Source organism: Cololabis saira, chromosome 1 (genome assembly GCF_033807715.1).
Source record: "Cololabis saira isolate AMF1-May2022 chromosome 1, fColSai1.1, whole genome shotgun sequence".
Taxonomy (NCBI): domain Eukaryota; kingdom Metazoa; phylum Chordata; class Actinopteri; order Beloniformes; family Belonidae; genus Cololabis; species Cololabis saira.
This window is the reverse complement of record NC_084587.1, coordinates 4,716,080-4,730,038: the sequence shown is the minus strand read 5'-3', so window position 1 is coordinate 4,730,038 and position 13,959 is coordinate 4,716,080. Positions and strand designations below refer to the sequence as shown.

The window sequence follows — 13,959 nt, the reverse complement described above, 5'->3', positions numbered from 1 at the left end:
CGGGGGCACCTGCGGGCCCGCCGAGTCGCTGTGCTGCTGGATGTGAATGCATGGAGGCTTCTGCATGCGTCACCGGTTGCCTAACGTCTCCAGCCTGCCGACGGCGTCGGTCCATCGCTCACTCAGTCGATTGCATATACAGGAAGTCTGGCTGCCTTTTGTTCTGTTTGTTTTTATTTGGGCACATGGAAATATTCCTTTTTCTGGGTCTCATTTCTTTAAAAAAAACAACAGAAAACCAACTAAATGGTGCACTTTTGCTCTCTGCACACCTTCTCAACCCTCTGCCACCCCCAGTCACATCACTTTGGGTATCTTTTCTCTGCTGTTTTTGTTTTAAACCAAGTATTTTGGCTCCTCTCCTGCAAATGTTCAGGTTTGGACCCTTCAGGCATCTGCTGGTACCAGCAGGCCCGTTTGGGTTCGGCAAGTATGAAGGTCACCCGACCTTCACACCGTATTTTCGGAGGAGTTTTCCCCTCTTTTTATTTCTTCTTGCTTTTTTTTCTTCGTCTTTTCTGTTATCTTTTCATATTTTTTTTCTCGTCTTTTTCTGGGTTTTGTTCGTCTTTTTTTCATCTTGTTTTTTTTTGTCTCCTTTATTTTATATTTGCATATTTTCTGTCTTCTTTTCTGGGTTTTTTTGGTCTTTTTTTTTTGGTCTTATTTTTGTAATTTTTTTCGTCTTTGTTTTTTTTCGTCTTTTCTGGGGTTTTTTTATTTTAGTTTTTTGTCTTTTTTAATTTTCTGGGGTTTTCCGTTTTTTTTCTCATCTTTTTCACCTTTTTCTGTCTTTTCGTGTTTTTTATTTTCTGTTTTTTGTCTTCTGTTTTTTTTAAAAATATTTTTTACCTTTTTTCTGTCTTTCTGTTGTCTCCTTAATTTTTTCGTGTTTTTTATTTTCTGGTTTTTTGTCTTTTCTCCTTTTCGTCTTTTTTCTTGTCTGTCTTTTGTCCATTTTATTTTTGTATTTTTTTTTTTTTAAATATTCCTCTTGTTCACCTGTTGCTGGTGTCCGTTGTAACCTCCCTCTCCCTCGCAGGCTTCTCCGCGGCGCTGCCCCCTCCCCGGGCCTACTACGACCTGGTGAAGCTCCCCGGCGGGGGCGCGGCCCCGGCCCCGCCCAGGCTGAGCTGCACCGACCTCCCTCCCCGACGGAGCCCCCCCGGGGCCGGGGGGGGCCGGCCGGGCCTGAGCCCGCAGCTCCGGCGGCTGGAGCAGCACCAGCGGCAGCTGCAGGAGCTGCAGCAGCGGCAGCAGCAGCAGAGCCGGCCGCTGGAGGAGGCGGAGCAGGAGAGGAGGAGACGGCTGGAGGAGGAGGAGCGGCGGAAGAAGGAGGAGGCGGAGGAGGAGATCAAGAGGAACCGGGAGGAGCAGGAGAGGAAGGAGCTGGAGCTGCAGCTGCAGCAGCAGCAGGCCGAGCTGCAGCAGCGCCAGCAGATCCTGCAGTGGCAGCAGGAGCTGCAGTCGACCCGCGACTCGCCGCCGGCGTCGCCGCCGCCGTCCGGGCTCTGCACCATCTACGAGGCGCTGGAGACCAGCGAGGACGAGGGGGACCGGCAGAACCGGGACCACCAGGACTCTGAGCGCCCGGGTGACGGCGGAGAGCGGGCAAGGTCGGACTCATCGCCCTCCGCCAGCCCCTTCCCGCTCCCAGACTCCGCCCAGTCCTCCGCCTCCCAGGACGAGAACGGCTCCGGCCCCGCCGAGTCGCCCTGCGGCCCCGCCGAGTCGTCGCCCGCCGAGCTGGACTGGGGGAAGAAGGTGGACATCGTGCAGCAGCTCATCAACCAGACGCTGCTGCTGAACGGCGACGGCTGCTCGTCCCTGCTGCTGTTGCCGGGGGCGACGGGGGGCACGCTGAGCCCCCTGGAGAGCAGCCTGTGGCCCAGCCTGCTGCCGCCGCTCACCCCGCCCTCCGCCACCGTCACCTCCGTCAGCAGCTTCTCCCCCGAGGCCTCGGGCAGCGCCCCCCAGGGGGAGTGGACGGTGGTGGAGCTGGAGACGCACCACTGAGGGTGTGTGTGTGTGTGTGTGTGTGTGTGTGTGTGTGTGTGTGTGTGTGTGTGTGTGTGTGTGTGTGTGTGTGTGTGTGTGTGTGTGTGTGTGTGTGTGTGTGTGTCCGTACACTACGTATGAAAGGCTTCAGGACGGCAGCTCTTCAGACGGAGGTCAGTACTTTAGTCGTCAGGGAAACCCCCGGAGGTCGCTCTGGATCTCGCCCGATCATGTGACCTCGCTGCGTTTGAAACGATGTCAGGACTTCCATCACTATTGATTGGGTCCCTCGTGGAAGTTTACACTCACCACCATCTAGATTTCCTTTTAAAATGATGAATTAGTAGTTGAACTTAATGTACAGGACTGCAGGACTGTCTCAGAAAATTAGAATATTGTGATAAAGTCCTTGATTTTCTGTAATGCAATTACAAAAACAAAAATGTCATACATTCTGGATTCATTACTAATCAACTGAAATATTGCAAGCCTTTTATTATTTTAATATTGCTGATTATGGCTTACAGTTTAAGATTAAGATTCCCAGAATATTCAAATTTTTTGATATTTGAGTTTTCTTAAACTGTAAACCATAATCAGCAATATTAAAATAATAAAAGGTTTGCAATATTTCAGTTGATTTGCAATGAATCCAGAATGTATGACATTTGTTTTTGTAATTGCATTACAGAAAATCCCAATATTCAAATTTTCTGAGACAGTCCTGTAGATTTCCTTTTTAAAATGATGAATTAATAGTTGAACTTCTTAATTATGTGGAGATGGGACCAGAATTCTGCCGTCTGCACCGCAGGTTGATTCAGAGTTCGACCGTCTGGTCGTGAACATGGTGGACTTTAGGACCTGGGGGTTGGCGAAGGCTGCAGGCGGGCAGGTGATGACCTCACAGGTCAGGTGTTTTTACTCAGGTAGCGTCCGAATGATTTACGAGCACAAAACTGACAGATGTGTTATATTTCCTACGTTTGGTTTAAAGTGTTTAAAGGGGAGATAATTACTGAAATCTAGATGCAGAGTTGATATTTTTTCTTAAATCCACCTCCTGACTCGGGTCCAGAGAGTCAAACGTCCCACAGAAACCCAAGATACTCAAACGCAACATGACTCGATCTCCCGCGGCGCTGAAATCCAAAACCATAGACGTATATATATACGTAGACGCCGCATGGAGCTGCTGCGATACGTCAACGACGCCGCCATATTGGATGAGGCAAGACTGCGCTGTAAACTAATACAAGTAAATGGACTTATTTTCATAAAGCGCCTTTCTACAAAGAAATGTACGTTTTACGTCTCATTTATTCATTCACACACGCACTAATATACTTGGGAAACAGTTGGGCACCAAATATAATATATTACATTTTTTCAGATGGCAAAAATAAGAACTTTATTGATCCCACATAGGAGTAATTCATGTTATATCAGCTATAGAGAACAAGGTAGTGCCAAAAAACAATATATATCCCCCCTCACAAAAATAAGAAAAATAGAGAAACATAGATCAACAAAAATTTTTTTTAAATAAAATAAAAAATAAAATCCTTTTTAGAATAGATCAACAAAAGAAATTTTAAATGTTTCAAATAACATATTTGAACAATTTTTCAGACAATAAAATAACATTTGAACCATTTTCCGACCAAAATAATTGAAAACGTCTGAAAAATAGTTAAAATATGTTATTTTGTTACTTGAAATTTTAAAAATGTTTTGTTGATGAGAAAATGTTTCTCTATTTTTCTTATTAAATATATTATATTTGGTGCCTAACTGTTTCCCAAGTATATTAGTGCGTGTGTGAATGTATAAATGAGACTTAAAACGTAAATGTCTTTGTAGAAAGGCGCTTTATGAAAATAAGTCAATTACTTGGATTAGTTTACAGCGCAGTCTTGAACATCCAATATGGCGGCGATGTTGACGTACGGCTCAGCGCTCGATGGGGCTTCTACGTACAGATGTCTATGTCCAAACCCATGATGCATCAGTGCCGCTGACCAACAGGCTGCAACTGGAAACTTGTTTGTATTCTCCGCCGGTGCCAAATTACTGGGAACTTACTGGGAACTGGACCAGCAGAGAAGTTCTGTTCGGATCTTCACCAAAGTTTAGACGTAGTTTCTCTTTAAAACACTGGAATCTGATTTTTATTTGTGTTTTTTGTTTAACCGGTTGGTGTTTGAAGCCTGTTGGAGGTTTGATAAATCAGAAAAACACGGCTGATTTCACGGGTCGGCGGTTCCTCTGTGACGGACCGCAGACCCGGGGAGGAGAAACGAAGGATTCTGGTTCTGGGAATGATGAGTTAAAGCGGCCCGGCGGGTCGTCCCAGGAATTAGTCCGGTTCCTCCGGGTCCAAGTCATTCTCTTCAGGGAGTAGAACCGTTGTAGTCGGCCCGGTACGTTCTGTACCGGGGCCACGGGAGCAGACATTCCTGCGTGTTTGGGTCCAATAAGTGAAGATTTCACCGCCAGTAATGATAAAGACCTTGAGTTTTATTTCAGCGGTTCTGACCGGTTCTGCTGTGACGACTGCGAGTGGGTCGGATTATTCTGAAACTGCTCGTTCGTACCCGTCGCTGTAAACTGACGTGGGTCCGTCTGGACTCTAAATCTGAATGAATTATTCTGATCGGAGGTCGTTTGTACGGAGGCCGAGACCCGCCATTGCTGCAAACAAAATAAACGCTGCAAACAAAAAGAAACGCTGCTGCAAATAAAATAAAAAAACAACGCAAATAAAAAAGCCACAACGAAAGTGAATTACCGGGGACTATTTTTGCCGATGCACCGTTGTTGCACATTAAAAATTACACGTAGCAACGTTGAACACTAACCTTTTCACTTATTTTCTTGTTCGTTGTTCTTCTTATTCCTCGCTCTTCTTATTTCTTCCTTTTCACTTACGTCCTCTTCGTCTTCTTTTTCTCCTCTCACATAAAAAACACCGGTGCATCAGCAAAAATAGTCACCGGTAATTCACTTCCGTCGTGGCTTTTTTATTTGTGTCTTTTTTTTTTATTTGCAGCGGCGTTTCTTTAATTTTCAGCAATGGCGGGTCTCGGCCACCCTACGTTCGGGTTCTTCAGTCGGTTTTGGTGTTTCGTAACTTAAATCTGAGTCTTAAATCGTCAATATTTTCCTATCAGAGAAAGTTTGTGCGTCCGAACGTCTCGGAAGTGTTTGTGTTAAAGACGGATCACTGGAACGAGGGAGTCGCCACTTTTCTAGAGTTTATTTAGATGTTTTGCTTGTTTTTTACTGGAAGGAAACGTTTATTCTTGATGACTGAACTGCCTTCGCCGATCAGAACCGACCCGTTTAGAGTTGATTACTTCTCGTCGGTGGATATTAATTTATTGGGAAGTGAAGTTTGGGCCCGTGTGTCTTAAATGTGCTGAAGAACCTGTTTCTGGACGTTCAGGCCCGGCCCGCGGCAGCTCCTTCTGAAATGTGATATTTTCCTTGTTGTTGTTAATTATTTCACTGCCATGTTTCAAGTAAATAAAGTACTTTTTTATTAACACGTCTGAACTTATTTACAATTTACAAGAACTTTCATGAAAAACTAACATTTGAACCAAAATTCTCTTAAAATCTTCAAAATGAACACAGGTATTTTACAGAACTATAAAAACCCTGAAGCAGCTGGTTTTCTCTCCTACCAGCCGCCCAGCAGCAGCTGCTGCAGCAGGTCGGTGGCGCTGACGCTGCTCGGCTCGTCGTGTCCCAGCAGCAGGAGTCTCCGGTAGTCGGCGTGAGGAACCACGCAGGAAATCCTGCAGGAGACGAAGTTAGAATCAGCTTTAGTTTGAACATTGTCCAACAAGGAATTTGACTCTGGTTATTTCGCTCACTGTACCAAGATTTAAAAATGGAAAACGGTAAATAAACAGATGTGGCACTTATTAACATATATACAGTCAAAAAAGCGGAAAGATGCAGCAGTATGAGGTAGAAAAATGACTGCTCTAAATAAAATAACTTGTATACAATTTTTTTTTTTTTTTTTTAAAGTGAAAGGTGCAGCAGACAGGATTATTGTTGGAAGGTGCATTGTTGCAGCATGTGATGGTGCCATTAAATTACTGTTATTATGGGCATGCCAAGTAGTGGCATGACCATATTGCAAATGGCCCAAAGGGCAATGTTGCTAGCATTTTGCTAACAAGCTAAAGTCGCAAAAGTCCCACAGCGCACCAGCGGGTTTACAGCATGACCCCGCTCTGATGTGGAAAAAAAAAATCCCCCAAAAATGAAACGCGGCCGGAAAAACCTGAAAAATGAAGGCGATCAAATAGTATCTAGGAAAGGTTTCCCTTTTCTTATTATTATTCTTATTCCGCACTCTTTTTTTCGTCCGTTAATACGGCCCGAACCGCAACGTGCACCCATGCATGGCATACATCGTTAGATGCGTCTCCATCGTGCCCAAAGTCCCCAAAGGTTTATTAACAACCCTAAACCACACCCCCTGCAGCGAGCACAGGAATTAATGCATTACAACCGTAAACACCTCAAACTGACCTAGAACCAACCCGAACACAAACACTACAGCCCCAAACCAAAGCAGCAAGAGGGGACGAATGGGCAGTAGGGCATGCCCATATAAATATTTCCTGAAATTTTCTAGTTATTGTCATTGCACGGTGATGGATTTCTCAGACTTACTACCGTATTGTCCCGAATATAAGACGACCCCGATTATAAAACGACCCCCTCTTTTTCAAGACTCAAGTTGGAAGAAAGACTTTTTGAAAACCAAATTCAATTTTTATACAGAAAATAATTACAGTTCATCTGAAACAAATGATTATAACAATATATTCGAGAGAAAAAGCATGTTATTTTGACTATTTGAAATCATTATCTTGAAGTTTGCATCATAACTTTTCCTCAGCTGCCGGTTCACCTGCCGAACTTCCACCCACTTTTCTCCAGATTGGAGAAACTACATTTCTACACTTTCTGTTATCTCTTCTCTTATCTTCTTCTCTTTTCTTTCTTATACTATTTTTTATTTTTCTTCTTCGTGACAGGGGTTGGCTTTGGCCTGGGGAGTTAAGTTCAGCATTCGCTTTAAAGATATCTGGCGCCATTTAGCAGTGTAAATGGGTATAATGTCTAGACCCCGAATGTAAGACGACGCCCACTTTTTCAGTCTTATTTCAATGCAAAAAACCCCGTCTTATATTCAGGCCAATACGGTAATTGTGAGAGTTCATCAGAGCAACAGCTTGGGGGAAGATTAGTCGGGGCGTTATCCGGGTCAGCGGCGCCACCCCGGCCCTCGGCAGGTGAAGAACTCACCAGTCGGCCAGGTCGTCCTCTCCGGGGTCGGGGGTCACCTGCACCCACTGGCCCACGGACCACATCCTCTCCAGCGCTCCGCCCTCGGCCGGGACCAGGTCCTCGTAGCACAGGAAGAAGCTGCCGGGACACGGAAAATCAGAGGATCAGGATCAGACCGGGTGGAGGTTCTGGGACCGGCGGGTGGAGGCGGGAGGACTCACTACTCGGTGTGCAGCACCATCTCCCCGGGGTGCTCCCCCCCGAGGTGCTCCACGTTCCAGCGCATGCGCTTGAACAGGCCGGTGTCGGCCCGGGCCAGGAACGGCGTGGGCTGGCAGTACCGGAACGCCGTCAGTCTCAGCCGGTCCAGACGACAGCGGCCCACGCAGAAGTGGGACACGCTGGGAGGTGGAGGGGGGGCAATAGCAGAAAGTTTGATTTCTAACAATAAAATCTGATCAAAAGTATTGGAATAAAAGCTCAGATGAACATTAATTGACCTTTAAAGTTAAATAAATCATTGCGCATTTATCAAAAATGAAGCCAAAATGTAAAATGAGGGAAATATTACATCCTCCGTAAGCCGGCGGCAATAACTTGAAAGTAATCGATAATCAGTTTCCCACATCCTTTAGGAGCAATTTTTTTTTTTTATATTTTAATTTATTATTCTATTTGTATCATTGAGGGTTTTGTGCTTTTGTTTAAACTAATTTTCAAACAAAATTTAAGACCAAAAAGACGAGTCACTAAGAAATCTAACGCTGAGGTCGAGGTTGCCAGATCTGACAGGTTCCAGCCCAGATGCCATGTAAAACCCATTAAAATAATGAAAAAACAGCCAGAATAATACATTAATTCTCATGTTAAAACCAATTATTAAATGCGTAATAAATTTCAAGTCATAAACAAATGAAACCAAAAAAACTTTTACTGTTCAAAGTTTCACTTTTTAATGACTGCATAAATTCCCTCCAAAATTAAGATTTAAAAAATGAGGACCCCTTCCTTGGATTGTGATTTAAGACATTTAAAGGCCCTGATCAATTCAACAAGGATTGATTTTTTTTTTTTTTTTTTTTTTTTTAAATTATGTTTTGACCCAAATATAGGATTAAAAGAGATGGTATTAACTTTTAGAAAATAATGAACCATTAATGATAAACTACTACAAAGTGGGGAGATCTGTCTTAAACGAGACCGAGCAGTTCTGCTTTGACCAGCAGGACAGAAGGAAGAGTTCCAGACCTGTGGGGCTGCGTCTCGTCCAGACAGAGCAGGTCTGCGCTGGCGTACGCCAGGACCAGCTGCTCCAGCCGGTCGCTCAGCTGCTGCGACACGTCCAGCAGCTGCAGACACACAAAGAGAAGATTCTGATGTTTTCATGCCGACTCGGGTTTCCCCCGAACAGCTGATCTGAACCGTCCTGGAGAAACGGAACACGGTCTCCAGAAAACCGCCTGTGCAACCATCGTACATGCAGAGGCCTGTGTTGGAAAGAAAAAAACATTTTCGGATTCTAAATCAATTCTCATATTAATTCCTAAAGATCGATTTTTATTTTTTTTTCATCATTACATTACAACTTTTGTTATTTTTTTGTTTACGCCCAAAAAAGGAATGTTTTGTTGGACACGAGAATAACTACTGCCATGTTTTTGCCTTTAAATATGTTTAAAAGTATGAAAACATTAAAGTTTTCAGTTATAATAGCATAAATTGTCTATATTTCATTACTTTATATACAGTCTTGGGGTTACATTTGCATAAAATGCTGAAAAAAAAAAACAAATTCTCAAAAATTAAAAAACCGAAAATGAAAATAATTAAAACGGAATGTGGTAAAAACTAAAACCGATTTCATCCGTCTGTTTCCTCCCTGGATCTGTTTGGTAATTCTGACCCACATGATGTTTCTGAAAACAGTTCTATCAGCATTCTGGGAGCTGATTGGTCCTTACAGCATCATTAGCTGCAATACTTGCTGTTTAATCTCAATATAATACTAGTATTAATATGTTGCAGAACTACAGTCATATAATTCATGCAACAGCTCAAAAAACAGTTTTAATAACACTAACCCAAATCAATATCGGAATCGGATTGCATCAAATCTTGATCATCGATTCTCAATCTTAAGAATCGGCATCGAATCGATTCTTGACATTTGAATGGATCCCCAGCCCTGTACATGCATGTAAAATACATCACGACTTATCAGGAGACATTACGCCTTCGCTCTGATAATGTGAGCGATGTTCAGGTTTGACTTTAGCTGTATTCTTTTAATTTTGTTCCTTATAAACGGTTTCAGAGGCTAAAATCTCCTCAGGGACTATGAGAAAATCAGAGACGGGTTTTACAACATGAAAATACAGGACTGTCTCAGAAAATTAGAATATTGTGATAAAGTTCTTTATTTTCTGTAACGCAATTTAGAAAAAAAAAAAAAAAAAAAAAAGTCATACATTCTAGATTAATTACAAATCAACTGAAATATTGCAAGCTTTGTATTATTTTAATATTGCTGATCATGGCTTACAGTTTAAGATTAAGATTCCCAGAATATTCAAATTTTTTGAGATAGGATATTTGAGTTTTCTTAAGCTGTAAGCCATGATCAGCAATATTAAAATAATAAAAGGCTTGCAATATTTCAGTTGATTTGTAATGAATCTAGAATGTATGACATTTTTGTTTTTGTAATTGCATTACAGAAAATCATAATATTCTAATTTTCTGAGACAGTCCTGTATTACTTTATGCTTCTTTAAAGCCGTTTACATATTGCAGGAAATTTAGAGCATCTTAATTCTTGGCATTCTGGTTTATGGATATCAAGATTTTTATTGATAAAGTAGGTTCACATCAGTAACCCTAACCTTGGTCAGTAGAGGGCGCTAGGGCGTCGCCCCCATCAATTCAAGAGAAGAAGAATAAAACAAAAAGATAATAAAAAACATGCTGTAAGATGCAAAAAAGGAAAGAATGTGTTATTTCAGTCTGTGGGTGACTGTCAATAGTAATTAAATGTTTAAATATTTATTTGGTTCCAAAATGTTTATTTTATTTACTTCCGGAAGTAAGGGGCGCCGGTCAAGCAGAATCCAGTGTAAACTCTCCAACATTTGATAATCACGTGACCTGAGGATCTCTTTAATTGGTCTGAATTAGATTCATAAAGAGACGCAGTCGTGTTTGTCCCAGAAACTCAGTTATCAGCAACGAATCAGCGATCAGCATCGTGACTCGTATGTTGTTTTAATCTAATGTGATTGGACAATTCATTCCCCGTCTTCTTTAGAAAATCTAACTGAACTACACAAACCAGATTTTTATGTTTGTTTTTAAATAGGTTAAATAAATCTTGCTTTTGAAATATTTGTTCGTCAAATATCTGAAAGAAAGGAACGTTATCTTTTCAAATAATATCAATTCCAGACAGAACAATGGAAATGTTCATGTTTTTCTTCTCTCTGATGTGTAAAATAAACTGAACCCAAACCAGGAAGAAAAGAACAATACAAAATAACAGTGGACTTGTTGAAATATCAAACTATTACTTCTACATTATGTTCAGTTTTCTTTTTCCACTGCAGCAGAACTGAACTGCTTCACACTTTTTTCAAATGAAAGGGATTTGTTATGATGGCATACACACATATAGAGTCCTTATTATGAGACGATCAAAAATAAATTTGGACTAATAATATATTACACAAACCAGTTTTCTACCTTTTGAATCTAAAACAGGTCAGAGATTGTTCTGAGTTAGGTCTGGAACAGGGGTCGGCAACCCAAAATGTTGAAAGAGCCATATTGGACCAAAAACAAATGTCTGGAGCCGCAAAAAATGAAAAGTCTTGTATAAGCCTTAGAATGAAGGCAACACATGCTGCATGTTTCTATATTAGTTAGAACTGGGGGAAGATTTTTTTTTTCATTATGCACTTTGAGAAAAAAGTTGAAATGTAGAGAAAAAAAGTCAAAATTTTGAGAAAAAAGTTGAAATGTCGCGATTGAAGTGGAAAGGAAAAAGGAAGAAAAAAAGGAAAAAAAGAAGAAAAAAGAAAAAAAGGATAAAAAAGGTCAAACATTTTTGAAAAAGCTCCAGGAGCCACTAGGGCGGCGCTAAAGGGCCGCATGCGGCTCTAGAGCCGCGGGTTGCCGACCCCTGGTCTGGAAGGTTTGCATCTAATTTACAATAATAATAATAAACAATTATTTATTGTGGTGTAATGGTTTTATAGCAGTTATCTGTCCTGATTTTTACTACACATGTACCTTGTAAGACATCTCATTTGGATGGTTGTACGCAGACATGGTGCCCCTGGCTGCTGATTCCAGGTGGTTAAAGAAGGGCTGACAGGTGTGCAGGAGGGTTAAAACCGCAGCAGCAAGAGCCTCTCTTTCTACATGGTCCTGCCTGCTGGAAAATACGAGAAGTCTGATTTTTAAAAAAAAATACAAATTCCCAGAAGAAATCATATCGTTAACCCACCCAGTGAGGAGACGGTCGTGCAGGTGATTGGCCTCGTCCAGCAGCAGCTGGAGCTGCAGGTGGATGGACGGGATGGACTGGATGCTGCAGGTCACTTGACCACCACAAGGGGGCGCCAGAGCGACGTCGGCCAGCATTAACAGCGACTCCACCTCTGAAACACCGACTGTAAACGAGACGTCTAAAAATACCACATTTATACCATATTTGATAAGATAAGATAAGATAAGATATCCTTTATTTTCTCCCTCAGTGGGGAAACTTGTTTTTGTTGTCAGCAGTACACTTAGCACACACATGCAGGGGAGGGGTAAAAAGACTGAAAAGTCAGAAATAAAAAATATATAAAAAAATATATATAAAATATGTATAATCACAGAATATGAACAGTATATACAGTTGGTTGAAAGAAGAAACGGTGCAGAAAAAGCAGGTGGAGTGTTGTGAGGTAGACTAATTAATTAATTAATTAAAAAAACTAATTAAAACATTTGTCAAGAATTCACTATTTTTTTACAGTAATTTTAAATTAAAGTATTCTTTTTTTATAGATATATTTATTGAGGGCAATAAGAAAAAAAAAGATTTACAATAACAATAGAAATATCAATATTTCCCCCTTTTTTAACTTTTCATAATAATTAAACAAAAATAAATAATAAAAAAAAGAAAAAAATATAGGCTATAAATAAATACAACAACACACCCCTTCTCTCCCTCATATGGTCAATACATTACATAATTCAAAATCATTTAGCTTCTTTTCACATATAAATACTGGAGCAAATGAATAATAAAGTAAATAATCAAGTCCTGAAAAAAAAACACATTCATTAATGCAGTATGATTCAGATCATTAGCTATTCCAATAAAGGCAAAAAAAATCCAAAAAGGGTCCTCAAATAAGGTCAAAGTCTCTAGGTTTTTTTCTAACAGAATACAGTATTTTTTCTGCAGTGCTTTAAGATGCAAGTTCATTGATCCACTGTTTGGGTTTCTGGGGGTTTTCTGATTTCCAGTTTTTTAAAATACTATTTTTTGCCGCAGTGCCAAGAGCTGTAATATGATAAACTACGGAAGTATTAGGGCCAGGCAGGAGAAAAATAAAAATAATATTTTAGAGGAGGAAGATTTTTTTTTCATTATGCACTTTGAGAAAAAAGTCGAAATGTCGAGAAAAAAGTCAAAATGTTATGTCCAATTTCGAGGAAAAAAGTTGAAATGTTGAGAAAAAGTCAAAATTTCGTGAATAAAGTTGAAATGTTGAGAAAAAAGTCAAAATGTTGAGAAAAAAGTCGAAATGTCGAGAAAAAAGTTGAAATGTTGAGATTAATGTTGAAATACAATTTCGAGAAAAAGTCGAAATGTTGAGAAAAAAGTCAAAATTTCGCGAATAAAGTTGAAATGTTGAGAAAAAAGGCGAATTTCGACTTTATTCTTTAAATTGTATTTCGACATTTCGACTTTTTTATCGAAGTGCACAATAAAAAAAATAAAATCTTCCCCTCTCAAATACTTTTTCTCCTGCATGGCCTTAATACTCTTCCGTAAAACAGAATGGTAACAATTGTAACAACTTTTACATTTTAAACGGGTATATTGAATGTGTAGTGACCTGTTAATTGATCGGAGTCGTTAATAAAGTCCTCCTGCGGGTCGTCGGGTTGGACCTTTGGGGAGTTTTCAGGCCGAACATCAACCTGAACTTCGCGGTCGGTCATGATGTCAGCCGTGGATTTAATAATAATAATATTAATAAAAAACTTAGGAGCCACGTTTAACACGTGTTGAGACGACCAATGGTTCCGCGTTAAATCGACGCAGAGCCTACGCCGTAGGGTACGCGGCGACGCGCACCGTACGGCGTAGTCTCTGCGTCGGTGTGACGCGGAACCATAAATCCGCCTTTACGCAACCGTTAAAGCCTACGCGCCAATCAGCGCGGTCACGTGACCGGGGCGGCCACGAATAACGGTCGCGATCGAGCACGAACTAACTAACGTTTTACTAATTAACGCCACTTACTAACACCTTAATAAATACTAGAAGATATGTAGTCTATTTGTCCTAAATGTTTTATATTCGAGTTTCCTAAAAAAAAACCGTGTGAATTTACGTGAAAGCCAAATGGGGGAATACGTTTC

At 41.0% G+C, this 13,959-nt stretch overlaps 2 protein-coding genes across 2 annotated transcripts in view; one reads left to right on the top strand and one right to left on the bottom strand.

Annotated features, from left to right (window-relative positions):
- prr36a (proline rich 36a) overlaps positions 1–2,016 on the top strand; it is a 55,093-nt gene extending 53,077 nt beyond the window's left edge. The window contains exon 6 of the mRNA XM_061728801.1: positions 1,043–2,016. Coding sequence (XP_061584785.1) covers positions 1,043–2,016 — 974 coding nt within the window. The remainder of the gene's footprint in view (positions 1–1,042) is intronic.
- Positions 2,017–5,683: 3,667 nt separating this feature from the next.
- c1h19orf67 (chromosome 1 C19orf67 homolog) lies at positions 5,684–13,536 on the bottom strand. Its single transcript, XM_061728800.1, has 7 exons — positions 13,431–13,536; positions 11,816–11,981; positions 11,599–11,740; positions 8,563–8,687; positions 7,536–7,715; positions 7,333–7,452; positions 5,684–5,801 (listed from the first exon to the last, which is right to left on the bottom strand). Exons 1-7 carry the CDS (start codon positions 13,534–13,536, stop codon positions 5,684–5,686), a joined length of 957 nt encoding a protein of 318 aa, XP_061584784.1.
- Positions 13,537–13,959: the final 423 nt, after the last annotated feature.